Genomic DNA, 27,659 nt, shown 5'->3' with positions numbered 1-27,659 from the left:
TCAGCTGGGCAGCTGGCCCCTGGCCTCTCTACTCACAGGACTGGGGAAACCTAAGAGAGGAAGGAGTGTGTGGGGCAGCCAGGCACTCCAGGCTTAGTCCGTCCGGCCTTCGGTGACTAGGGCTGTCAGGTGGAATATCAGGGAGGAGACACAGGGGCGTAGGATCCCTCAGGGTAACTCAGGGCAGTGGGGACCGCCACTGAAGGTCAACAGTTTGGGAGAGGGTGGAAACGATTTCTCTGACCGTGGTGGAGACGTTTGTGCGGTGCAGCATGGGGACCGGAGGCCAACATCATGTCTCCCTCCGTCACTCTCCACCTTAGATGTCTGAAAGAGGGTCTCCCACGGAATCCGGAACTCACTGGTTCAGCTAGGCTGACCGGCCTGCAAGCTCCCTTGGTCTGTTTCCACCCTCCCAAGCACCGGGATGGTAAATGCATGCACGCCACTGTGCCTGGCTCTGGATGTAGGTGCTGGGGATCCAAACTCAGGTCTACATATTGTTTCTGGACCAAGCATGTCACCTACGAAGATTCCTCCCCTGCTCCCACCTCGCTCTTTTTAGCTTTGACACACGCTCTCACTACACAGCTGAGGCTCCGAGAGCCGGGATTCCAGGCGCGTGCCTCCATGCTTGGTGATCTCTCGTCTCTTTTCAGACAAACTGAATTTGTCTGTTGGAAGACACCCCTGAGAAGAAGCAATGGATGGTCAGGTGCTGGGCTACGGCCTACGAGGACCCTCTGGAGAGAGGCAGGGCCCTGGGTGTCTCCAGTAGGATTTTACAGAGGGGAGTGACGTTGCCCTGGCAAAGGGTAGCAGGAGAGCTGGTTGTCACAGTGGATGAGAGGGCAACTGGTAGGCACTGGCCAGGGACTCCGCTTTTCGGACCATGAGTGGGATACGACAGCCCTGGGTGACAGACTCAGGTGCCATGGTCAAGCACCCAGAGTGAGAAGCCAATCTTCAGGTGCGTCCTGTCCGTGAGTGGGGCCTCTCCCCACTCCCCACCCCCCCCAACCCGACTACACAGCAAGGCCAGCCTTGGATGAGTCACTTACAGTTTATTTTTGCCTGAAAGTATTTCACATCTCTTTGTACACAGCTACGTGACAGTATTTATTATTAACCATCAAGAAAAGCAACAGTGCAGGGTGGGCGGGGCGGGGCGGGGCGGGGTGGGGCATCTTAGTTCTTTTTTTTTTTTTATCTTTTTGAAAATTTTTTCCTTTTTTTTTTCTTTTGGTTTTTTTTTTTTCCTTTTTATTTATTTATTTATTCTGCTTCTGCGTCTCTCTGCACCAGGGTGCTGTGAAGTTCGGAACCGGGGTTGGAGAGTTGGGAGAAGAAAGCAACAACAACCGAAGAAATCAACAGAGAAACAAACACAAAACAGAACTCACTCCACACACACACGGGCACACGCACGAAAGAAAACCTGCCACAGAAAGAGAATTAAGACTGAGACTGAAACCCAAAGTCTCTGTTTTTTTTTTGTTTGTTTGTTTTTGTGTTTTTTTTTTTGTGTGTGGTTTTTTTTCCCTTTTTTAAAAAAATGAGGGCGTAGTTTGGGGGGGGGTAATAAAGTCCTACCTGGCAAAGTATAAAACAACTGAAGCGTGGTTTCCATCGAATAAGATTAAATAGATATAAAACAATGAACGTCGACTGGTGGGTTTGGTTGGGAGGTGCCAGGGAGGGGACGTATTTGTGCTAAACGAACAGAAAAAAGGGGAAGAGGGAGGGGGGACCCCAAATGAATTTGTCAAAGGGCTGATCTGTACAGTGAGGGCTTGGTAAGAAAAAGCCAAATGTCTGTAAAAAGAAATGAGGTTGGTCTGCCTCGGGGGCGGGGGGAGAGGGAAAGGGGGGGGCCGCACACGGGTGAGGGGATGCCGCAGTGATCACATTAGTGGGGAGGAGGAGGTGTGGACGGTCGGGTCAGGCTGGCTGGGTGACATAGCTCTTCTCTCCCAAGAGACCATGCAGAGAGGTGGGCATGGGGCATGCGTGAGGGAACCACGGGGTGGGGAGGCCACAGGTCGCAAGTCTCAGCAGGGGACAGGGACCGCTAAAGAGGGGTGGGGACGGCAGCAGGACCTTGGAGGACCAACTCTTCTATGGGGTATACAGGGAGGAAAGGTTGGGACCCTTCCAGATTTACAGAAGCAGCAGAGCGGAGGAGTGAGCTACAGTATGGAGACCCTAAACTCCTTTCTCCTCCTCCCCCAGTTTGACCCCCACCCACGAGGAAGCTGGAAACATCTGGAAATAATACAGAGTAGCAGGTGGGCAGTCTGACGGGAGAGCATTAGCATACAAGAGTTCATTAAGGAAAAAAAAAAGCAATTAATTTTCCAAAGGCCTTTTTTTTTTCCTCTGTTGTTTTGTTTGTTTGTTTGTTTCCTTTAAAAACCAAAACCAAAACTACTAGCACTAACCCGACAGCTGACTGGTCCAGACAGTACTACACGCCAGGGGGGCAGGAGGGGGGGGGAGGGCTGGTCAAAGACTTCATAAATAAGAGCGGGTCCCAGACCCGCAATTTGTCAACATTTCTTAAATAGGTGCGTTATTTAAATCTTATGTACAAGAACCACTTTGCATAGCGATGGTGGGGACACAGGACGATGGATGACATGACTGGGTATTCCTGTCCCAACGGCAGGGGCGAGATCTCGGCTCGGTGCACCTCCAGGAAGAAAAACGCGTCCTCCTTCTGGCCCGAGTCGATGGCATCAGGCTGGATGGATGCCCCCACACATGGCATCACACAACAAAGGCAAAGAAAATCCACACAGGGATCCCCGCCCGCCCCTCCCCTGCCCTCCCCCTACCCGCTCTTCCTCCTCTCGTTGCCACCAAGGCCGCTTTTGATCAAAGTCAAAGGTTCCGATATGAAGCTCTAAGAATTAGGCGGGGGCTGGGCGTGCTGAGGATCCCCCACCCCTCCCCCCCTCCGCCCCCCCAAGACTTCCCCCATCTAACCCACAGCCAGGTGCTGGGGCCACCCTGGGACCCACTGCTCTACGGCTATTAGTCAAGAGTCGTTTTATTTTGTGCGACGCCATCCTGTGCACACAGGGGGCTTCACCAGGCTTCCGTGTAGCGGACATCCACCTCCTTCAGATTAGGAAGTTTGGCCTGTGGGTGATAAGAAGGTACCTGGTCAAAATCCAGCCATTTCCCTCAGCAACCAGAGGGTAGACAGCCTGATCCTCGAAGGGCTGGAGATGTGTGTGTGTGTGTGTGTGTGTGTGTGTGTGTCTCCTACCACCCACACCCTCTCCATTATGAGGCTGTGGGCTCTCAAGGCTCTGGAAGGGGCTGGTGACCTTAAACAGCACACAGGGCAGGTGGCCTCAGAGACACGAGACAGTGGCTGCAGAAACCACAGCCCTCTGTGGAACCACAGATGCTCTGTGAGACTGGATTACACATCTGGCACCCTGAAGCTTGTTTTCTCATGACTACGGCTGATCTGAGTCCTGTCCTTGGCTCCCAGGTGGCATTAAGGATTAAATGTGACGTTGTGGGAAAGCCCTGAGCATCATGTAATAGACTATGTATCTCTAGATCCCTTCCCATTGTTGAATGAGAATGGACAGAGTGGGTGAGGGACCAGGGCAGCACCAGAAGCTGGCCTGGACACTCTTCCTCCTGGGTTCCTGTCCTTCCACTGAAATATGGTTCTCCCTGATACTTTAATAAAATTTATTTATTTGAGATAGAGCCTCATGTAGTCCCGGCTGGCCTCAAACAGCCATGAAGCTAAAGATGGCCTCCTATTTCTAATCTTTCTGCCTTCGGCTCCGAGTGAGACAATTACAAGCATGTACCACCTCATCTGGTCCGTACGGAACTGGGCATGGAACACAGGCCTTTGCGCATGCCAGGCAAGTGCTCTAGCAACTGAGCCCAGCCGCGGCTCAATCCACTCTGCAAGATTCTTCTCAGTCCCTGCCCTCTGTTCCTGCTGGCAGACTATTCTCAACAGCTAGCCTTTTCCTTCACTGTACAGAGGCATCTGTCTCCTTAATGGTCTCCTGTCTTTACTTCCTGACTTCCCAACATCCCTTGCACCCGCCAGCCCTATTCAGTAACACACATACACTTCCATGCACATCTGTGCGCGCGCGCGCACGCACACGCACACACACACACACACACACACACACACACACACACACACACACACACAAAGGGAGCCTGCTCATTGCCTCTATCCTGTGCCCAACAATCTTCAATGGCTTCCCCTGCCCAGGCAGAAGCTGCAAGCTGGGGCCTGTGGTCCTCAATACAGAGTTGGGAAACACTGTCAAGCCATGATTGCCAGTCTAGGAGGCTGAACAGAAAAATACAGATGTCCAGGTTCTTTGGAAAGAACAGGAAGACCAGGCCGGACTGCATACCCAACCATGTGGGTTTGCCTGTCTGGCATTTAGCACAACCATCCTTCTTCAAAAGTCAGGAAGTTCCCAGATGCCCCAGGAGAGGAAGGACGGAGGTTGGTCAAACACTAGTATCACTGAGTTGGCACCATGGCCCTCTGGGATGTAAAAAATAAATAAGGGGCTGGCTAGATGACTCAGCAGATGAAGGCGTTCGCTGTACAAGCCTAGTGACCTGAGTTTGATGCCTGGAACTCACATAAAGGTGGAAGGGAGAACTGACTCCACACAGTTGTCCTCTGACCTCTACGTCTGCGCGAGCATGCATACATACACACACACACACACACACACACACACACACACACACACAGAGAGAGAGAGTAATATTTTTTTAAAGATAGTAGGGGTTAGAGAGACGGCTCCGTGATTGCTGTTCCTCCAGGGACCTGAGTCAGGGTCTTTCTTAGCACCCACGTCAGATGGCTCACAACCATCCGGAACTCCAGCCGCAGGGGATCTGATGCCTTCTGAATGCATGCACACACATGTGATTCTCTCTCTCAAAATGAAGAGAGAAGGCATTGACTTTTCCTCATAGGCGGCTGCTCTCACTCCCCTCTCCCACTTGACTTCAGGGGCGCTGTGGCTTTGGGGACCTGGAGCGCAGGACACTGTGAGGCCTCTGCTTCTTCCACTACAACGTGCACAGGTGCCCCCAAGGTGCTTGTGTGCACGCGTGTAAATGCACAGATGTAGCTAGCAGGTACGAGTCCCGGGGCCCACCCTTCTTTCAAGCCTGACCCAAGGCAGACAGCATTGCTCCGCAGAGACATCTTGCGTTGTACCCAGCTCTACAGTCGGAGCCCTTACCCCTCCCACCGACTGCCCTCCCCCTGGGGACTGCTAAGTTCTGTGCCTTCTGGGACTCGTGACCTCTCTGGTCACACATCATGGCAGCTGCTCTTTGGCCTTTGTTCCCTGCCTGGGCTTGGTAGGTGCTACATCCACGCCTGGGTCAAAGAATAAGCCCAGCTGTGAGAGAGCCAGAGAGAGTGATTGGTAATGGTTGGAGAGCCGCCAGGAGACCCTGGCGAAGGAGGGGCCTGACCAAGGGTTCCAGGTTCCCTACGACGCACATATGTTCTGATGGATGAAATGTCCCAGTTGTCACACTCCTCTCGAGCCCCCTCCTCTCCTTCCCAGGTGCCAGGCCAGGCCCTGGAGGGCCTGCAGCAGCCTAGAGAACACATGGCCTGCTTCTGCCCTGGCTCCTACTCCCGCAGGTCATCTCCCAGACAACAGCTAGGTTTTTAAAAGAAGGACGTGAGACCCCACCGACAGCCCCAAGGGTGTTTGGGAAAAAAAAAAAAATCCAGCCTTTCTGTGACCCAATGAGGATCTGTATCAGCCCTCCTGTTCTGTCTTACTCCAGCTGTGCTTGCCACGGCCAGGGTCTGCTTGTCTTCTCTGCATACACCTTCCTCTCACCCTGGGCACCCCAGGCTTCTCATCCTTTGAATTCAACATATGCGGCCTCTTCTTGAAAAAGGCGGTCCTTCGTTTTCCCGTGCCAATACAGAGCCCTGGCTGGCTTCCTTTGTTACTATGCCCTCACCCCTACCCATCTTGGTCTGCTCCTGGTGTGCCAGCCCTTGTGCTGGAGAAGTAGCTCTAAGGGTGGCCAGGGAGGGAGGGAGGGGGGTGGCTAGCGAGGGAGCTGGGGACAGCCAGGAAGGGAGGGAGCCAGCAGGGAGGGCTTACCTTCAGATCCTCATAGGTATCAGCCGAGAGCTTGGTGCTGTTCATATTTAAACTGCAAAGACTCTTCATGGCTGGGTAAAGATAGACAGACAGACAGTGAGTCCACACGGTAGACTATGGCAGGATGGGGACACTCAAGCTGCAGGCCACTCTCAGTGTGGATGGTTAAGGGAGCTGAGATGGTGTGAGGTCAGCCATCATGACCACCAGGTAGTCCATTTCACGCTCTTGGCGTCAGAGCTGGGTCTTTTCTTGGTCCCTGACCTCTGACCTTCTCTCCCCTTCAGCTCTAGCCCTGCCCCTAGAGATCCTGAATGTTCCCTGGCATCTCTGGCTTTTGGTCTCAAGAGCAAACACCAAGTTGGGGTTCATGTTGGAATCATACGGGTGCTTGCTGCAGACACACCCAAATGCTTATGTTGAGATGCTGTGGGGGTGGGGTGCAGACCAGTGGGGGTTCATTAGACCCACGCACCCCTGAGTGACTCCTGCAGGAATATCCTGCAGGGAGCTGCTCCAATTTCCCCTCTATCAGAGCTCCCACCATCCAGAACTGGTCCATAAGCTTTTTTTTAAGTAGTGCCACAGCCACTTTTGTGACCTAGTGCTAGACTCTCTGCCACCTCCCAGAGGCCTGCTTGGCCATTTCACAGCTGAATCACCAGGCCTCTTGTCTTAAGGGAGGAAGGTAGAAAATAGGGACCCCGGCACATGCAGATTCCCAGGCTCAATGCCCCCTTGATCAGAGCTCTGTGAAACCCGTACCCTAGCCCCTTCCCTAAGCTTCTGTTACTGAATGCTTCTCAAGCTGGACAGGCCCAGGAATGCCTGGGGACCCCAGTAGTCCCGAGGCGTGTTTCTGAGCAGCTGGCAAGGCTGGAGCCGCTGGGTGCGACACCGGTGACAATGGTGGCCTAGAGAACTTCACGGTGGCTTTTACTGTGGCTGGGTGGAAGACACAGGCTAATCTCACGGACTTCCCCTCTTCCTCCAGACTTCTAGCTCCTCGAGGGCAGGGACACCCACCCCTCTGCTTGCTCCCAGCACCCTGCCAGCATGCAACAGGTCTGCTACAAACGGGTTCATTAATAAACTGCCTGCTTCCTTCTCAGGGTGTCCAGCTGGGGGCCAGCCCACCTGCTGTAGACCAGGTACTCACAGCTGAGGGCCAGCAGGCCGGCGTCGGTGACTGGGGTCTCACACAGGTTCAGCACCTGGAGCATAGTGAGGTGTTCCGACAGGAGCCGCAGGCCGGCGTCTCCAAACTGTGGGGCACATGGATTCTTAGCCTCTCCAGGCCCAGGGGAGGAGACCCTAAGGCTGGGTAGGAGTGGGAGGTGGCGGGATCTAGCTAGGAGGCCATGCCCTCTTCCCTGAGTCACACACCCCTTTGTCTTGTGTTCAGATCTAGTTTCTGACTGGGATATAGGCCAGGCAAGAGCCTCTGTGAGAGTCTGAACTCGGGGCTCTGAAGTCTGAAGGCATGGTGGCCTTTTCAAGAGATGGAGGAGCCTGTGTACCCCAAAGGGCTAGGCCAGTGGTGCCACACTGGGACCCAGCAGGCTCCAAGAGCATACTCATGTACTCCTTCCCTGGCAGGCTGGAGAGGCCTAAGGTGATCTCTCAGTCCTGTGTCTCCCACCTCAGGAGTCTGTACAGAGCTTTCCCTGGACTTCAGTGGTCCCATCTGGGAAATGGGCTGTCAACTGGCATGAGGCCCCCAACCTCTTCCTGTATGGGGGGAATGGGTTAGGGTTATGTGTGCAGAGCAAGTGGCTGGGCCCATGAGCTCTGGGCAGAAAGGTTGAGTATGGGGGGGGGTGAGGAAGAGGACGGGGTGTGGGCGGGGCGGCACCTGCGTGGACCACAGATTGAGCTGCTTGAGAGAAGGCAGTTTGATGAGGTGCTCGGCGCAGGCACTGGTGACGTTGGTGAAGGCCAAGCTGAGGTTCTCCAGGTTTCCAAAGGAGCCAGAGCTCAGCAGGCGGGCCAGGTCCGCATCCTGCAGTGGGTTGGCATGATGCTCTCAGGGCAGGCCGGGGTAGCTATCAGGTGGGCCTCATGCCCTCTCCCCCTCCGCCTTATCTGAAGCCAACACCGTCTCTGACCACACCGAGGGCTTCATGTCCCCAGGAGCTGAAGGGTGGTGGCCCGGCCTGTGGTGTGACTCACAGCTTGAGTCACGGCTGGGCTGCAACCAAGACCAGCACCCTCCCAAGCAGAGCGTGCACATGCACATGCACATGCGTGGTGTGCCTGTGTGTGTGTGTGTGTCTGCACGCATGCATGCACATGCATGCACACCCCCTAGCCGGCAGTTCCTGTGGGTTTTCCACGTGAAGAGGCAGTCGCCACCCTTAGCCCCAAGCCAGCAGAGAGACACACGTGCTGCATGCCCTGGACTGAGGTCTCGTCTTTGACTTTTAGCCGTCCCCTGAGTTACAGCTCATTTCCCATCCTCCTTTGCAGCTAATTATCAGGCTAGGGGCTGAATATGGACAATGAGATGTAAATGGAACTTCTAAGAGGAATCTTCATGGGAAGGGCGGGCTCTACCCTGCCACTTCCTTCCTCCTTGCTGGCTGGGATGGAGCCGCGGTGGCTGGAGCCTGGGCAGGTTTCCTGGGACATGAGCAGGAAGCCATGCCTCGAGGACAGTGGGGTAGCAGGAAATTAGATCCCCGAAGGCTTTGGAAAATGGGAAAACGTTGCGCCTTTTGTAAAAGTCAAACAGACTAACCATCCAGTGTCGATGAGCTACTGTTACCATGGTTACTAGCAACCCCTCGGTAATACTGCTGATGTCACCAGCAAGCAGTCTTTTGTCTTTTTCAAGGTGCTGGAGACTAAGCCTGGAGCCTCCACACACGCTAGCTAAACTGGTGCTCTACGGGTGAGCTCAACCCCAGCCTCAATATCGGAAACAAGCTCTAGCATAGTAACATCCTAACTCTGCTTGGATTTCATTTCTTTCCCTTTCCTCCATTTGCCTCTTGGAAGAGCTGGCCTATCTCCCTGTCCCATCCTCATCCCTCCCCTCCCCTCCTGGTCATCCCTCCTCCCTGCCCCGCCCATCTCGCTCCACGCCACCCCACCCCTGCAGAGACTTATAAACCTACTTACCGTGGACTTGGAGGGCAGTGTTAGCCTGGTGGGCCCGCCTTTCCTTTGCTGCAGGAAAAAAAGGAGACGAGTTGAGTCACATGTCCCCTCTGCCACCACCAGCCTCATGACGCCATGGTGGCTACTTTCCCGGGCAGAAAGCACAACGGTGGTCACGGCACAGGCAGCTTATGGCATATGTAACACTAAGAAACACGGGCAGAGGTGGGGGGGGGTGCTCTAACTGGAAGGGACGCCGCCACCTATCCAATTCTTGTCGGGGTTAAGTGGCACCCGTTTCCACCAAGAGTGCTGGCAAATGACAGAGACGTTTTACACCAGATGTCTCACGGTAGGGACCTGGGTTGTGCACACCTTTTGCCAAGGGCCATGGGGGTGGGGTGGCTGGGGGGGGGGACAGCCCTGATGGGCCTGTGTGTGCACATGTGTAGACATCGCCTCTCAGCTAGGACTGGGTAGGTCAATGACACCTGGGTCCCTGCAATCAAGTGGAAGTGGGCTGGGTGACTTCAGCCCACCTGCGTTACCTCTCTTGGGTCCATCTAGAATCATGTAAGAAGAGCAGGGAACGATCCCAAACTCTTTGGGTATAGAGGAGCAGTCACAGGTCACAGGGGCCATCTCTGGGAACAGCGGGCAGTGGGGAGGACTTACCAGCTCCTTCAGCTCCCGCTGCCGGTCACACAGCTGCTCGTACATGCGTTTGCCCACATCCGTGCTCTCCAGCGTGGAGATGATCTGCAGTTGGGTATCATTGTTGTCGATGATGTTGTATTCCAGCATCAAGCACAGGATCTGCCGGGAGTCATGAAGGGGTGTCAGGGAGTGGCCTGCCACAGGACCTTGGCATATGCTGTTCTCCACATTTGGAGTACTCTCTGTCCTTGTCCCCATGTTAATGCTTCAATCCCACCTCCAGAGAAACTTAGGTTTTTCTAACGGGCCAGTAAATTCTTTCCTGTTCACACCCCCTTGACTGACGGGTAGCTTGGTGACTTCTTTCTAGAGGGTAGAATGTGGCAAGGTGGTGCTCCCCAATTCTGACGGCTGCTATAAAAATCCTGTTGCTCATGGATCAGGTGCTCTGGGAGTGTCTGGTTTTAGAGGACTTCGTGGAGTAGTCGGGAAGAGGGGACTGAGGAGGAACAGTTAAAAGTGTCATGAGGGTGCAGGGCCTGTGCTCTTGATAACTGAGCAGTGACCCTGAAGCCACACAAAGCAGAGAGGCTGCCTCAGTCCTCTGGTCAGAGAAAAGAGCCTTGTGAAGGACCCCAAGGGCTCTAACCCCCATGACAACCCCAGGAAACCCCAAGGGAGAACAAGTCAGACAAGCCTGGCTATCCCTTAGTCTGTTAACGGTTCTGTCCTCCATGTGCAGACAGTCGCTGTGTAGGTAATCAGAAGAGAAACTTCCAGATGGCTGTGGTCAACATGATGGTCCCCAACCGGAATGAACCAGCAGCAGTCTGAGGGCAGCCGCACCCTCAAGAGGCTGCAACCACATCTGCCTTGCCCACACTGCCTGCTCCTCACCTCCGCCATGGTCTGGTTCCCTCTCAGCGCCAGGAGCATACAGGGGCCCAGCTTGTTTTCCGCCAGCGAGAGCAGAAACTTTTTGGTCTTGTAACAGGAGCCCATGAGGATGTGCACCTGGGAGGCAAGAAGACTCAGGTGAAGCAGCCGGGACACCACGGTGACGCTGTGACCCTCAGTGCCAGCCCCCTGCGGGGGATGGACGGATGGACGGACGGACACAGGTGGGAAACCAAAGGGCGGTGACGCTCCCTGCTTGTGCCAACAGCCTGGTCTCCAGTGACCACCAGACCATCCTTGGGGACAGAAACCTCCCCGCAGGGTGGACAGTGACCAAGGACATGTTGAGTGGCACCCCACAAGTGTCAGACTACACTGATTCCGGGTGCAGGCAACAGGCACGGTCACCGGGACAAGTGAGACAGTGGCCACCGGGGCCGTCCAGGGGAGCGGAGAGTTAGCATGAAAGGGCACAGAGGCGGAGCTGGAAGGCAACGCGTCCCCGAGACGGGCGGTGCTGACGGTAGCAGAGCCGCGGATCTGAAGGGTGGAATGTTCCTGCACAGGATGGTATCGCTCACACTCTTATCTGTTTTACTATGGACACAAAGGAGGCCCTCCCCCCAGCCCCCTTTAGGGGGCTGCTGGTAGTTGGTCCTGTGAATTCCTAGCATTGAGGGTCCCAGGTAGACATTTCTAGGCAGTCTTCGCTAGGTGAGGGAACGACAGGCCCGACTCGTGTGGCAGCTGGGCTGTTCTGGGCCCTGCTTTCTCTGCGGAACCAAAAGATGTTTTGAGAGATCACCCACCCCCCCAGCAAAGCCTGCTCCCTTCTGAGACGTGATGGAGGGGGTGCTGCTTGTATTTAGAGGCGAGAGCCCAAGAGTAGGGGCTCCGCACCCTGTCAAAGAGGTGAGGGAGACCAAACACCCTGCCAAAGGCCTTCTGGAAACGGCAGCCGAATCCAGGGACCACTTCTCGCCATGCGTCTCCATGGAAACAACACATTTCTATGCCCACGGCTGCCTGCTTCCTTCCCTGTCTACGCTGCTTCTGCCCCATCATTAACAACTCTGGCATACAATGAAATCACTTGGGTGGGAGCTGACTCCGTGTCCTCTCTCACATTGAGTCTCCCCATGCCGGGGACGGGGAAACACCAAGCCTTGCCACGGTGAGGCTGTGACATCAGAGGAAGCCAGAGAGGGGATAGTGAGGAAGACGTGGCGCAAGCAGGCAGTTAGGCGTGTTTCTGGGTACAAGAGACACTCAGAAAGCAGGTCCCGGGCAGCAGGCGAGGGGTTTGGAGCAGATTCATAAGGAAAAGGACCTAAAATTAAACCCCTTGAGGTGGCGCCTCAGAGGACACACCTATTTATCATCATTGCACAGATCTCTTCCGAATTCACCCCAGTAACCGTTTACCCCGCCCATCAGTCTCTCGTAGAGACAGGAATAACCTGACCCAAGCTGGGGGTGTCTCAGAGTCCTGGGTGGCTCCATGAGTGTCTCATGCCTGCCACTATACACAGTGTGCTATGATGCGCTGGAGAAATCTCTTTGTCTTGTTTTTACATATGAGGAAGCTGGAGCCCAGACAGGCGAGTCAGCGTGCAAGGTCAACTGGTGGAAAACTGGGTAGTGACCTAAGGCCCAGGTCTAGCTGATGTCTGCATTTTCTCCATGTCACATGACCCCAGAAGAATGTGTGATCTATGAATGGCATTGGGTGTGTCAGGGAACAGAGTGGCTGAGGTCACTGGGGAAAGAGGAGTCGGTGTCCCTTTGCTGTAGAGGAAGCCACTACCTCTAGAGAGTAGCTTGGCCTACCAGAGGCTTGCAAACAAATCCTGCCAAGCAAGCCATTGGAGCTCTCTGGACCTCTCTGTTGCTGCCCAGGGTGTGTGATTCCATGACAGTGGTTCTCAACCTGTGGGCTGTTGACCCCTTTGTGGGGGAGCTGAATGACCTTCTCATGGGGGGTGGAGGTGTCACATATCAGACATTTACGATTCATAACAGTAGCAAAATTACAGTTATGAAGTAGCAACGATATAGTTTTATGGTTGGAGGGTCACCACAACATGAGGAACTATATTAAAGTGTCACAGCATCAGAAAGGCTGAGAACCACTGCTCTATGGTAAGAAAGTGGCAGAATCCACTGTGGATGCAGTTACTTATTCAGTGACCTCAATACCTTCATCTGGGGTGGGGAGGAGCACCCCGAGTCTGGCCCCAACCAAGTCCCTCACTGTGAGGACTGGCTGAGCAGGTGGCACCGCAGTTCCTTGGGGTACGCTGCCCTCTGTCCCTTACACAGAAAATCACCATGACAACCAAGCGCGATCTTGGGCCCTCAGGGTCTTGGCTCAGGCAAGCAGGGATGAGCGACACCCCGCCTTGGGTCACCTCCCTCTTCATGGCTGGCACAGTGCGGGCCAGAAGACTTGCAGGCAGGCCACACAGTGGGCTGGCTGCTGAGCAACTCAGGATGGAACAGCCCAAAGCCCACCAGCAGCTCCCTGTGGGGACCCGCATGTACCATGCTGGCAAAGAGCTCTCCGTCATCATCACAGGCCACCCCTCCAGGGCTGTAGAGCTGGAACCAGCCATCCTTGCCGGCCCGCACGCTCAGCAGGCACGAGTGGACCTGTGGGCAGAGGACAAACACATCGTCAGTTCCCAGCAGACTCGGGTACAAAGGAAATAGGAATGGCGGCGACAAGCCAGGCCGTCGGGAAGTGCATGGACTTCCTTTAGCTCCACAACCACTGGCCTCCTACTAAGTTCCACAGGCCTTTGGGGACACACAGGGGCCTCTAGTCCGGCCACGTGTCCTCAGCATCTTAGATAGCCATGAGGCCCACCTCGCTGGGAAAGCCCTGGGGGAGACAGGACTGTGGCCTCCCAGGGTGGAGAGCCATAAACAGGCCCTGTCTCTATACCTGCTTCCCATGTTTCCCTCTGAGGGGGGCCACTTCCTCTCTCTCCTGCTTGTGCCTCCCCTGTCTCTGTGGCGAGGGCTCTCTCTTGCTCTCTGCCCCGCCCCGTCTGGGGTTTATCACTAAGCCTCAGGCTTGGGGCGTTTGCCTTCTTCTGCTCCCTCCCTACCTTTCCTGTGTGGGCAGTCTCCCCTCTGGGCCTGTCCAAGTAACCTCAAGCTCTCTCCAACCCTGAGATTCTCTTCTGTGAGGTCTCATCCTCACCTCCTTAACTGTCTACCTGTCCTTCTCTACTAAAGGGTCTCTGTCTAGAGTAGAGGACAATGTTAGGGCCCAAAGAACGACTCTGCCATCCCTTCCCAGAGCTGTGTGGGTAGGTACAAGTGCATGGGTACATGTGTATCCATGTTTGGGAGGGATTCCACACCTATACCCATTGTCTGTCACACACACACAACACACACACACACCTGCTCTTTATGCCCTCCCTCCTACTCCTCAGAAGCAGACTGTGAGTAGGGACTGATCATCAACTTGAGGGTAAGGGACAATGCTACCGAGTCATCTGTCAGAGACCCACAGACAGACAGCAAGGGCAGTGAGTGAGTCTCCAATGTGGCGTGGAGACACTGCCTGCCAGCCTCTGGCTAGCCAAAGTGACAGTCCAAGACCACACCTGGGTGATTCAACACAAGGTGTTTGCACACAAGGCCAGGGGCCTGCAAAATTTGTATCAAGGATCCAGTGACAAGACGGCCTCTGCAAGGAGACCTAGGAGGCCACCAAACTCTTTTTCCTTCTGTAGGAAAAAGTAAAACAAAAAAAGGCTTACCTCCTGTCTTGGATCCTCTGCAAACCTCTGAATCACATACTTCAGTTCCCTGGAAAGAAGAGGATGGGTCATTTGCAGGCCTGAGTGGACATGGGGTGGGGGGGGGGGCTTGGAGAGGGGGGGGAGAGAGGCCAGGAGCAGGTGGGGGTAGACAGGACAAGGCACATGGGACATTTCCTATCGGGGACCACACAGAAGGTGCCTCTGCAGCCTCCCAAAGTGCATGTGACCCAAAGAATGGGCAGAAGGAGGCTGGCGGTGGCAGGGGTGTGATGGTGACCCAGGGCAGGGGGCACTCGCAGCAGGAGAAGGCGGGGTGGGTGTCTCTGGCATACTCACTTGGTGAACTTCTCGTGTGCGAGAGCTCTGTACCAAAAAAAAAAAAAAAAAAAAACAAAGAGACAGGTGTTAGAGGCCTTTGATGGACAGTGATCGCATTTCCTCCAGGGACATCTAGACTTTAGCTCTGACTAGAAGAATGTAGAGAAAACGGACAGAGAAATTCGGCTGTCTTGTCCCTCCTTTGAGAAGGTGAGGATCGTAGTAACATGCATAGGCTGAGCCCCCGGTGTCCCCAAAGCCAACAAATACCAGGCCCACACCACTCAACTGCAGAGGTGCTAGCCGGGTCCATGAACTTCCGTGAAGGCACACGAGGGCTCCAGGGACCCAGGTGTGTTTGTTAATTGTTCCACAATTAAGGCGAGGCCGCACTAATTACCAGTGCACATTGCCAGGCAATCAGGGACCATTCTTCCAAGTGAATTGCATCATGGGCCACCGTCAAGCGGGTCCCAGGGCCTGTGGGGACGGCTGCTGTAGCCAATGATGCCACAGACAGAGGAGGCTCTGAGGAGTCGGATTTCTCCGGTCTCCATTCTCGGGGGCCTCGAGGGAACCAGCCGGGCCAGCAAATGGGGCAATTACTGGGTGTAATGCCCCCCTCCGAGGAGTTGCGTTCACAAACACAGGCTCACTAATGGGCTCTGCAGAGAGCCCCGAGTGCCTCCCAAGGCCCAGCAGCTTCCAATCTGTCAAAACAGGCCTACCGGCATGTGAGGCCAGGGGCTCAGCCGGACCCACCACACAACTGTTGGCCATGAGGCATTCCATGTTAGTATGAGGGTGGGTGAGAAAGGGACAGAGGGTCCTTTTCTGGCCATATTCAGAGAGTGGTGTGAGCGAACGGCCATGAAGGCGGAGGGAGTGGAGCTAGCCTTGCCCTGCACAGCCCGGAAGTGGCTCTCCGTATGCATTTTCTTTCCTTTGTTTTTGACGCTGGAGACTAACCCCAGGGCACTGTGCATGCTAGGTGCTCTCTCCAGTCTTTCCTCCCTTCTTTTTCTGGACAGGATTTTGCTGTGTAGCTCAGGTTAGCCTGGAACTGTAATTATAACAACGGTTCTCAATCTATGGGTCACAACCCCCATGGTGTGTGTGTGTGTGTGTGTGTGTGTGTGTGTGTGTGTATATGACCCTTTCACAGAAGGCCCCATATCAGATATCCGGCACATCAGATATTCACATTACAATTCATAACAGTAGCAAAATTACAGTTATGAAAAAAATAATTTTATGGTTGGGGGGGTCACCACAACGTGAGGAACTAACTGTATTAAAGGGTGGCAACATTAGGAAGGTTGAGAACCACTGCTTTACAGGCATGTGCTGCCATGCCTATCACAGTAGTATATTAACTGTTAATTTTTACTGTCCCCCGGGGATGGAGGGCATTATTGTTCTCACCTGGTGCATAATTAAAAACTGTTAAAGTGACTATAGACTAGGCCTGGCAGAGATGGCTTCCATGAAGCCTGAGACTGTTCCTACCACATTCTTGGTTTTTCACAGAGGCCCAGAAAGCCAGGCTACATCTCCATGTCTTGGCTGTGGGTCCCAGGCCCGCCACCCCTCCTCCCCTCCCCCCCCACCCCCCGCTGTAACACTGTGAGCCTCTGACACCAACCACCTCCTCTCCTGCAGCTTTCCTCCCATTTGGACAGGGCACAGTAGGACTTACTCTTTGGGGAATGGAATGGGTTGAAGCAAGCTGGCCAGAGATGGTCTCCAGTCATCATAATCAGACCTAGAACGAGAGAGGAAGCCGGTGAGGGGTGGTCGCAGGGAGAGGTCTCCTCATGCAATCCTGCTTGGGCCATAAGGTAGGAAGTTGTCTGGTGTCACCACACAATATGGATTCTGCCCCTCCCACTTCACAGACAGTGTCCACAGCATGGCACGAATTAATAAAGAATACTCCCGTCGGGGGTGGGGGTGGTGCACACCTTTAATCCCAGCACTCAGGAGGCAGAGCCAGGCGGATCTCTGTGAGTTCGAGGCCAGCCTGGTCTACAGAGTGAGTTTCAAGAGAGTCAACACTCCAGATTTTCAAACAACCGAAGGGCAACTACCTAGCTCCCCAGGGTCCCATATCTTCCATGCTCAGAACTGAGACTTTCCTGGCTCAGTTCATTGCCCTTGGGAGCCATGGCCGAGGGCGAGGGACTGTTCTAGGTCTCCAATCCCTAAATCCATGTTGATGTCCCAGCCCCTTAAGACCTCAGAATGTGACGTCTAGAGAGACACAGGGCCACTATTTTGGACCCAACCCAATCTGACTGACATGAGAAGTATGTGCGGAGAAAAGACCCCAAGGACTCAAGAGAAAGGGAGCCAGGGCAGGCTAGCCCTGCCACGCCTTCACCTGTCTCCTCATAACTAAGACACTGTGGTCCCAGCCACACAGCCGACTGACCAGACCCAAAGGGAAGCCTACAGACTGATACAAGGAAAACCAACCAACCAACCAACCAACCAACCAACCACAGTATGGGGCACCGTCCTTGTCTACCAGAAACTTCTTTCTTTTTAGATAGGGTCTCAAGGCAAGCGAGATGGCTGTGGGTAAAGGTGCTTTGTCCTCAAGCCTGACAACCTGAGTTCAAGTTTGAGCCCCAGAATTCACATGATTGAAGAAGAAACTAATCCCTCCAGCCCACCTCCCACCCCCACCTTTCCCTGACCTCCACATGTATGTTGTGGCATTTGAATGCGCGCGCGCGCGCACACACACACACACACACACACACACAAATTAGGTAGCTGAAGAGCAAACCTTGAGACTCACTCATCTTCTTAGCAGCTGAGCAGCTGGCTGGCCCTGGGCTCAAAGCCTTATTCTTGGTCCTCTTTGCATTCAGAATTCAGATTTCCTACCATCACCTCCGTAAATGAGTTTCCCACATTGCCTGCCCCCCTCCTCGCTTCTTGTTCTTCCAATCCCATTCAATCTATTTGTTTTTGATTTTGACATAGGTAGCTCATGTAGCCGAGGCTAGCCCTGAGCTTGCTATACAGCTGAGAATGACCTTAAATTCCCGGGTCCTTCTGCCTCCACCTGTCCAGTGCTGGGATCACAGGCGTGCCCCACTGCGTATGGTTCATGCAATGGTAAGAGTGGACACCAGGACTCGGTGAAAGCTGGGCAAGCACACTACCAACTGAGTCACGTCTGGCCAACCCTTCTTGATTTTAACGTTGTTGATATCCTGTCCACCCGTGTATGTTCTGTCCCTTTACCTGGGCTTCCCATAGAAAACAGCCTGCTGTTTTTCGGCCCCAGAACAAATGCTTCCTTCTTACAAAGAACAGCTTAGATAACCCTTGGCTCTGGACGACTCCCGCCCTCCCGCCCACTGAATGAACCCATGACAAAGCCTTCAGGACCCAGATCACACCCTGGAAGGCGCTGAGGAAAGGCCCAGATGGACAACATGAAAAAGAATTGCCAGAAGGGTCTGGTGGTGCTAGATAAGTCTTAACAGTGATATGGCTGACTTCTAGGCACGCACTGTGTGCCCTGTACAGGGCTCAGATTCGGTCACGTCATCTGCAGCACCCACGTGAGGAGGAAGAGAGGGGGGGACGGGATGTCTGGGTTCGGCAGCAGGAGGTGAGGGGCGTGGTAGCCTGCTGCACGTGAGTGCTGGAGGCTGGCAAACCTGTGGACGGCGCCAACCGAGGGTCTCAGAGCTCAGAGGCCTCAGGGACGCATTCTAGAAGTGCCTGTTCTCCTTGGTTCCTTCCTAGGTGGGGGAGAGCATCATCATCTATGTACGCAGCTAGCTCGCTTCCCATGATGAGATCCCCTTCACCCTTAACTGACTCATGGTCTCCAGCATACTGAAATGTGACTTCCTATGTAGTGTTCACTGTGTGCCACGTGCTTTCTTCCAAGGCCCTCCTGAGAATCTTCCTGGTCAGGTGGGTGTCACCTACTGTCATTGCTTTATAAACACAAAAGCTGGAACGTAGGTATCTCAGCCTTGGTCTCAGGTCAGAGCTGAGTCTTGAACCCAGGATCCTGGCTCCTATCTATCTTCTGCCCCACAGACAGTGCAATGCCTCACAAGAAGATGACCAGCTCATACCTGAAGAAGAAGGCTACACTTGTTGGGTCCTTTTTCAAGCTTGGGGAGATGGCGAAGTAGGTAAAGGTGTTTGCTGTATAAGCGTGAGTCCCTGAGTTCAAAAACCCAGGACCCATGTAAACAGCGCATGCCTGTAACCCTAGTGCTGAGGTGGGCAGGGTCACTGGGCTTGCTGCCTGCCAGCCTAGCTCCAGATTTAGAGAGACCCTGTCTCAGGGAACAAGGTCGACGGAGACAGGAGGATGCCCAATGTTGTCCTCTTGCCTTCACAAGTGCACACGACGTGCATTTACATCCCACACACATATACGACACACACATATAAACATAACAAGATCTGTTCTGTGTAGAAAGGCTGTTGGCGAGCTCAAAGGAGATTTACACACTTCAATCAGAATGGGGTTGAAGGAGTGGACGTGGAGATCCTGGGGACCTCGGAAGCAGGGACATCATCCCTCCTCCACCTCAGCTGCTTTCTCTTCCTGGATGGAAGTGGGTCCCATTGCCACACTGGACCCCACCACACCCTGATCTTGATGTCATTCATTCCTTTGGGCACCTCATCCTCCTCACACTCTGAGAGATAGGGCGGAGGAAACAGATGAGACCCTGGCTTAGCATAGATGTGCAGCAAATGCTTAAAGAATATATGGAGGAATGCTTATGTGAATGGATGGATGGGTGGATGGGGACCCTGAAAAAGCTCTGAGCTCTCTCCTTACTGAAGACCCCAGGCTATTCTACCGGGGCTTGGCCAACCCAGCCTACTTTAGGCTAACCCAAAGCAGATCAATCCTGATGTGTCTTTGAAGTATGGTCCCTTCTCAAATGTCTCTTGGGGAGGCTTTCAATGATTCTTCAGAGGTGTCACATTCCAGTGATGCAAGAGTCTGCCATGGGGAGCTTCTGGTAACAGATAAGAACAACGCACTGCCTGGCTGGCCATACTAACCCGTATTCCCTGTGGCCAGCGGCATGCCCAGAGTTTTGAGTGTGGCTTTCCTCACCCTCACAATGCCCTGTGAAGCGCCACCTCAATTCCACACCACACCACCTTCTCTTCTTCTTTTATTGTTTTTAGACAAGGTCTGTTTATGTAGCCCTGGCTGTTCTAGAACTCACTGTGTGGACCAGGCTGGCCCAGAACTCACAGAGATCAACCTGCCTCTGCCTGCCAAGCACCAGGACTAAAGGCGTGCGCCAACACGCCTCGCTCTATCTTCTCTTCCTTAGCTCTCATCTGAATTGTACTACCAAATGTTCGCTCTCACCAAGAACCACGGGACAACGGGGAAAACATCCCGTTACTGAAATCTCATAGCAGCCCTCCGCGAAGCAGGCAAGACAAGGAAGCTGAGGCCTAGGGGAGCCAGGAGAACTGTCTCAGGTCACTCCACAGATAAAGCTTCTTGCTGAATGCCACAGTGTTCTTTTCCTAAGTTGTCAAGAAATTAGAAATGTGCCTTCCCCTGACTCTAGGACAGAAAACACCACCACACTACAATCACCAGTTGTGGTGACTCCCCAACTCTGGGTGCCCATTTATGTGTGCTGGTGTCTGCTCTGGGCTGGGGCTGCAGCTGGCACCTCCTATTGAAGGCAATACAGACTCCCTCTTAGGGTAGGGCCGCCATCTTAGACCACCTGCTGTACTCAGTTCCAGGAAGGACCTCAGGAATGTGCCATGACAACTCGAACAGATACAGAGTAGTTTGCTCCTGCAGACATCTATCTGTCTGTGGTTTATGGCGCTTGAAGATATCTAGATAATCCTGCTGAGAAGTCCAGATAATCATGTTCAGCAGGTTGTGGTTTCCTGCCAAAAGTACAATCCAATAGTTTTAAATATGGCTTTGTGCCGAAAGTCTAGACCAATAGTTTCAAAAAATCACCTTGCCCCATATCCCAAGTTGCCAATTCCTGGCTTGTGGTTTTTCCCTATAAAAACTCTGTACACCTGGGCTCACCACTACTACCACATTTCCTTCCATCTGCTGTGCAGTGGCCCAGGTTGAACCTGACAATAAAAGGACCCTTATGTGTTTGCATCGGAAACCGGCTCCTTGGTGGTCTCTGGAGGTTTTGAGAAACAGGTACAACATCCCATCCTCACACTATGTCACCAAGGCCCGGCTGTAGGGCTAAACTCAGAGAGATCATATGACCGAATTATGTCACAGATTACTAAGTGGCACCTGGGAACATGCACCCAGCTCCGTATGACCTAACCCTGCTTTCCTCTGAACTTGGGAACCCTCTGACCTGCAGGTGATTATTGAGATCCAGGGAGTCTGAGGGCCCGAGGACCACAGCTTTAAGAGCCATCTTGGTTTGAGAAAGAGTTTAGAAACTTGGTCTCACTCTAGTGTGACCCTTCCTGGCCCCTGACCCCCCGACCCATGCCCTGGAGCTGCAGCAAGCAGGAGTTTTAGCTCAGGTGGAACAGGACACTTGTTCAGGAACATTTGTAAAGGAGTAGTGTGACACCTCTCAGTCCTGTGTGTTCCCAGGAGAAAGGACCCAGACGGCAAGAGGCCAGGGGCCCATGGGAGACAGCCCAAGGCAGCCAGCTCTGGCCTGGAAAGCTGCTGCCATTGAGTGTGGCTCAGAGAGGAGCCCATAGCCAAGGGGCTGGGGAGGCTCAGGGTGCCGTGGCCAGGAAAGAAACGAGATTCCTCTGCCTGGATCTGAGCTCAGTTCTCGGTGCTCTGAATGGACTTTGAATTCCTTTGGCTGCAGGATCAATAAATTGGGTTGTACCCTCTCTTGGCCTCAGCTGAGGGGACACAGAGAGGCTGGCACTCATTTCAGCAGGCCCCTTCGAGTTCTCAAGGACAACAGGAAGAAGAGACAGGGGTGGCTGCCTCCATACTCTCCCTCAGCCACAGGAGCCCATGGTCTAACTGGGCATACCATACACGTGTGCACACACTCAGCTTTAGACACCACAGTACCTCTCCGGGAACACAAAGTACCCCAGCGTGCCCCCACGCCACCCCCATTGTGGTGGACGAGCCTGGAAACTCACCTCTGCCCTCTGAATCCTGACACAACTCAGTGTGACCGAGACTGAGATTAACAAATGCTAAATGACTGGTGACATCACATGGTGCTGGAGCTCCCCCTCCCCCACTCACAGGCATACTGGCTTTTGTTTTGTTTTGTTTTGTTTTTCGAGACAGGGTTTCTCTGTGTAGCTATGCGCCTTTCCTGGAGCTCACTTGGTAGCTCAGGCTGGCCTCGAACTCACAGAGATCCTCCTGGCTCTGCCTCCCGAGTGCTGGGATTAAAGGCGTGCGCCACCACCGCCCGGTGGCTTGTTTGTTTTTGAGACAGGGTCTTGCTCAGACCTGGTACTCACTATATAACCCAAGCTGCCCTTAATCTTGCAGCCATCCTCCTCCTGCCTTAGCCCTGGGACACACTTGCCTCTGCACAGTTTGCACACCTAACTCGAGTGTGCATACACACAGGCTCCTCAGTCACACCCACCCCTGTAGGACTCAGGCTGGCAGCAGGACCGGCCTCCCGACCCCTGCCCTCCTCGGAGCGAGTTCCAGGGTACTCACAGCAGCTTGAGGATCTCCACGTGGCAGCCGAGTGTGCGGCCGGCCTGGGGGCCCAGCTCGATGCTCATGGTGCCGCATGCTGGGCTCACCATGAGGCAGTCGATGAGGTTGGGCTCACTGTCGTTGCCCGTGCTGGCCGTCAGTGCCGGCTTGGCAGTGCTGGTGCGCTCCACCTCCACGTGGACCTCGCTGGAGGCCACGACCACCGACTTGAGCCGTGGCTCGGACAGCGTGGCTTCCTGAGACACCAGGTCTGGGCTGGGGTGCAGCAGGCGCAGAGGTAAGGTGGGCTTCCGGTCACACGGCTGCTGGCAGCCGTTCCGAATCTCCTTCAGACTGGGGGAGTTGTCGCGGCTGGAGAGGGGGAAGAAAAACAGCAAGTGTGGGCAGGGGTCAGCCTTGGCAACCAGAGAGCCCGGCACTGAGCAGAGATGAATAAATCTCTACGCTTGGGATGCGGAGGCAGGAGGATGCCTGGAAGTTTAAGGCTAGCCTGGGCTAAATAGCGAGTCCCGGTCTCAGAAATGGACCCTGAAAAACAAAAGGCCACCAGATTTCCTGGGCATTCATGCATCAGCTCTGGGGAGCTGCGGGTTCCCCTAACATCCCTGTAACGGGGCCACAATGAAGTGGGGTTGTCAGGAAGTCCACGAGGAACGAAGAAGTGGAGCTCGGCTTGCGGTGTACACAGCTCAGTAAGAGGAGCACTGAATCTGGAGTCCAGACCAGTCTGCCTGTCTCCTTAACCCACCACAGTTTAGTACAGCGGGCACTCAACCACACCTGCTGAACAAGTGAACATTCCCTCTGTGACAGCCACTTAGTACAGGTGCACCCGTACCAACGCCACCCCTCGCTGTGACAGCCACTGAACCTTCCCCTGAACCAGGGAACTTCTGAAACACCCCCACACTCGAGGAGCTCAGCCCTAGGGAGGCCTGATACAAGCAAATGTCAGGGCTTCCACATGACTGAGCACGGCACCGGGGATGGCTACAGACAGCTGCTCACTGGACTGGCAAGATGGTTCAGCAGGGGGCGGGGGCTTGTACCTAAGCCTGACAACCCGAGTTCGATCCTTACTTAGGCCCTACATGGAGAAAGGTCAGAATGACAATCTTTTAAGTCACTCTCTGGCCACACAAGCCTTCCCACAATAAAAAATAAATAAATAAATAAATAAATAATCAAAAGCAAAAAAAAGTGCTTACAAAAAAAAAATAAAGAAAGAAAAAGGAAGAGCTACTTTACTTGCCTAGGTCCCTCTCAAACCTGTCACACGTGTGCCGTGTTCCCACAGAGAAGCAGGCACGTGCTCTGGTGTACAGGACTCGGCCTCGCACTGGCGTTCCACGTGGCAGCTCCGGGGCCATGTGCAGAACTTGAGAAGAGACTCAGGGCAAGGCCTGAATCCATTTTGCACCTGCCGTGAGCCAGGGCTGAGCACAGCCCACTGAGGGCGCTCAATCAACACATTCTGGCTTTGCTGGGGGAAAGCAATCACTGCCTTCTGTAAATCTGTGAACTCCACAGCGGGCGGAAGCCACATGTTGCCTGTGAGGTGGGGGCCTGTGGTTCTCCGTGGGCTCAGACCTCATTTGCTCCCCCCCCCCCACCTCGTGCTCCGCACTCCAGCTCCCTCTGTTTGCCTCTGCTGGGGTCGAGGAGTGGATTTTTCAAGGCCTCTTGGCTCTGTGCGGTGATTTTTCCAGACAGCCACGCTAACCTGGGTCAGGCTGTCTGTTCTTTCGAGTGTGGGAACATCGTGTGCTCACCGGGAGTGGAGCAGAGGCCTGGAGGACTGGCCAATGGGCCAAAAGGAAACAACTTGGCAGAACCAGGCCTAGAGGAGGGGGGGAGTCATGCCAGCAGCTGGGACCCCCCAACTCTCGAGGGCTCCCAGAGGCTCAGCTGGGCCCCACTGGAAGCCAAGGCCAGCCTGTGTGGGAGGAAGGACAACCTATCGTATCATCCCCCTCACGCCTTCATCGTGACAGTCCCTCATGACTGAGGGAGGCCCTTGCAGTCCATCTCTCACCCAGCAGAGGTAGGGGGTTAGTGCTGGAAGAGCAATCCCATGACATCCCCCCTCTACTTAAACCTTCTGTTGACTCACCCATGTTCTCAGAAAACATAACCCCAGGCCAGCCTCCTCTTATGTGTGGCCTCTGGCTCAGCATCTGCCGCCTGTCCGTCGGCAAACCTTGGGCCCCCCCCCCACCCACACACTGAACCTCAATCTATTTTTCGTTCATGTTATTAGTGTGTGTATGAGTGTGTGTGGTGGAGTGCAGATAGGTATGTCTGCATGCGTGTGGGTGCCATGTAAGTGTGGGTCCGTGCAGTGGTCAGAGGTCGATGCTGGGTGTCTCCCTTGACTGCTCGCCACCTTTTACGTATTGCAGAAGAGTCTCTCATTCGAACCCAGAACTTGCCGAGCTAGCCAGCTTGCTCTGGGGATCTATCACATTGCTAGGGATTACAAATGGCTGCCACGCCCACTCATAAAAGCCCAGCTTCTTCTGTGTGGGCTCTGGGGATCTGAACTCTGGTCTTCCCACTTGGACAGCCAGCACTTTACCTGCTGAGTGAGCTCCGCATGCTATCAACACCATCCCAGGGGCGTCCCTTCATCTTCAGCTTCTCTGTCACTGCTCTTAGCCACACCAAGACCAGGGGCTCCTCCTCTGCAGGGACCCTCTGTCTTAAGCAAGCAGGCTCCCGAATCCCCTCCCCCGCCGAAAAAGTCTGCCTGTAATTTCAGCAGGCTGAGTGGCTCTGTGGCAGGCATTCAGATGGGAAAATGCTGTGAGGGCCGGCAAGCCCGGGCACCACTAGGCCTTTGCATATGCTGTTCCCTCTGCCTGGAGGCTCCTCTTCCTGTTTCTTGCCTCTCTACCAGTCTTTTCTTCAACAGCACCCCCCTAAAGGATCCTCCTGGCAAGAGTTCTTAGCTCTGGCCAGCAGAGTCCAAACAAACACTACCAAGACCACGCCAATGAATCCACAATGGCAGTGGGGGCTTGGGTATCCTCTCCTCCTTTCTTTTTTCTAAGCTGTATAGACGCTGTCTTGTGCTGGACAAAGACTAACAGCCACTTCTCCAGGACAAAGGTGCCCTGATCTGCAGCATCAGCCAACTGCCTCGGTGTAAATCCCACCTCACGTGATCACTGGCTGCCGAGGTGATGTCACCACCAACTGTGGGATGGGAAGGGATGTACAGCCCAAGGCAAACAGGAGCTGGTATTCTTTTTTGTTTTGTTTTTGAACCAGGGTTTCTCTGTTGTAGTTTCGGTGTCTGTCCTAAATCTTCCTCTGTAGACCAGGGTGGCCTCAAATTCAGAGATCCTCCAGGCCCTGCCTCCTGAGTGCTGAAATTCAAGGCGTGCGCACCACCACCGCCCGGCTGGGAGCTGGTATTCTTATGAGAAGGGTCAGCCATGGCCTTTGAGCTGACCCCTGGGATCTAGCCACCCTTTCCAAAACAAGGAAATGGTTTATTATTGCCTGAGGTCTCCTCTCAGGCAGTAATATATCAGGACCAGAACCAAGAACAACAGTCCTCTGCTCTCGTGCCCTGCTACCTATTTGTCACAGCACCTTTCCTGTCCTCTGCCTGTTAGTTTTAGAAGCTCCATTTGTCCAAGTACAGTGACCCCAAAGGCACTAGAGGTTTCTGTTGAGAGAATTCTCCAGTATATGCTGCCCCCCCACCCCACCCCCGCTCTAATGATGCCTAGACAGTGGGGGCTCCTTGGAGTTGTGCTGACTCAGTTAAACAACTGGGTAGCTGCGGCAGACTCCACAATGTCCTGCGTATCAGCCTCTGATGACCTAGAAGTCTACTAGAGAAAGTTGCTCACAGATCAATGGCACCTGTGACCCTCTGTAACCCCTAAGAAGCCTCACCCAGGACAAACGGGGTCTGTATCAAAACTGGGGGGGAGGGATGAGACACACAATAAATGTGCCATACCTAGTCTCCTGAGTCAGGGGTCCCAGCTGGGGGGGGGGGACGGGACGCAGCAGCTGCCCACAGTAGTCACATGCTCCACCTAAATCCTAGGCTCTAACTCTTCCTGGGGCTCCTCTCCCAGACAAGCCCCCCCCCAGGAACCCCCTTCTGGCTCCCTCACTACCCAGTTTTACCGTGTGCATGCCTGTCTCCCCACTAGACAGGCTCTGGTGTAGTCAAGAGATCTAGGTGTGCCCCCCAAGAACACTGACCCCAGGAGAGGAAATGTTCACAGGCACAATGCAGTCACTTCTTAGCACGCCCCAAAATGCACTATTCTGCGGCAGGCTCTTGAGGGAAAAAAATGTGCAGACCACACACCAAGCCCCGCGTTCCCAAATGGCAAGGCTGGGACGGAAACACCTTAATGCTCCCTCCCCTGTGTACACACGAGTGCACACACACATGTGCACACTCCACACACGCATCTGTTTCTCTTCTGAGACAGGTTCTCGCTATGTATCCTTAAACCTGTAATCCTCCTGCCTCAGCCTCCAGAGTGCTAAAATGACAAGTGTTTACCACGACGCCTAGAGTGTCACACGCACCTGCATGTCACAGCAGTCCTTCACCCCACTCCATCAGGGTGCCCCATAGTGAGCGCCCTCCAGCAGAGGATACCGGTAACTGGAGCCCAGGTGCCTTGCAGCTACTGACCCCTTCTCAGCCCTACCCTAGGGCTGGGCCCACACAAACGGGCTGAGGCATTTGGCAAAGAGCATGAGGTCAAGGCAGCAACAGCCACTCCGCCTTCCCACCAGAGAGGGGTGACAGGCCACTGTCCTGTGCAACACATTCCCAGGACAGGGTGGCACTGTGCCCCGACCCAGACCCACCCACCACAGTAACACTGACCTGTTGATGAACTCCTCGTAGCAGGAGTAGATGGCAGCCAGGCACACAGCCACAAGGTTGGGCAGGACCCGGGGATGTGGGCAGTGCCCTGTGGGGCCATGCATGCTGGAAGAGAGCAGAGGGAAGGTGAGGAGGCTGTGGAGCAGCTGTTAGCCTGAGGTGGAGCTGAGGTGCTGAGGTACTGCCCAGGCGTGAGACCA

The 27,659-nt window shown here is 54.2% G+C and overlaps 1 protein-coding gene across 2 annotated transcripts in view; it reads right to left on the bottom strand.

Moving 5' to 3' along the window:
- Nucleotides 1-1,240: 1,240 nt before the first annotated feature.
- LOC114697456 (c-Maf inducing protein) overlaps nucleotides 1,241-27,659 on the bottom strand; it is a 199,007-nt gene continuing 172,588 nt past the window's right edge. Inside the window, exons 9-21 of one of the 2 annotated variants that reach the window (XM_028875715.2) lie at nucleotides 27,460-27,564; nucleotides 22,587-22,940; nucleotides 16,608-16,673; nucleotides 14,927-14,953; nucleotides 14,588-14,636; nucleotides 13,356-13,463; nucleotides 10,812-10,928; nucleotides 9,933-10,073; nucleotides 9,279-9,326; nucleotides 8,011-8,157; nucleotides 7,315-7,420; nucleotides 6,156-6,226; nucleotides 1,241-3,144 (exon numbers count right to left, since the gene is read on the bottom strand). In XM_028875715.2, coding sequence (XP_028731548.1) covers nucleotides 3,091-3,144; nucleotides 6,156-6,226; nucleotides 7,315-7,420; nucleotides 8,011-8,157; nucleotides 9,279-9,326; nucleotides 9,933-10,073; nucleotides 10,812-10,928; nucleotides 13,356-13,463; nucleotides 14,588-14,636; nucleotides 14,927-14,953; nucleotides 16,608-16,673; nucleotides 22,587-22,940; nucleotides 27,460-27,564 — 1,393 coding nt within the window. In that variant the 3' untranslated portion in view covers nucleotides 1,241-3,090. The remainder of the gene's footprint in view (nucleotides 3,145-6,155; nucleotides 6,227-7,314; nucleotides 7,421-8,010; nucleotides 8,158-9,278; nucleotides 9,327-9,932; nucleotides 10,074-10,811; nucleotides 10,929-13,355; nucleotides 13,464-14,587; nucleotides 14,637-14,926; nucleotides 14,954-16,607; nucleotides 16,674-22,586; nucleotides 22,941-27,459; nucleotides 27,565-27,659) is intronic. The other variant, XM_028875716.2, reaches the window with a different exon arrangement.

Source organism: Peromyscus leucopus, chromosome 5, assembly GCF_004664715.2.
Source record: "Peromyscus leucopus breed LL Stock chromosome 5, UCI_PerLeu_2.1, whole genome shotgun sequence".
NCBI lineage: Eukaryota > Metazoa > Chordata > Mammalia > Rodentia > Cricetidae > Peromyscus > Peromyscus leucopus.
The sequence above is the reverse complement of the archived record's forward strand: the minus strand, read 5'-3'. Positions and strand labels throughout refer to the sequence as shown.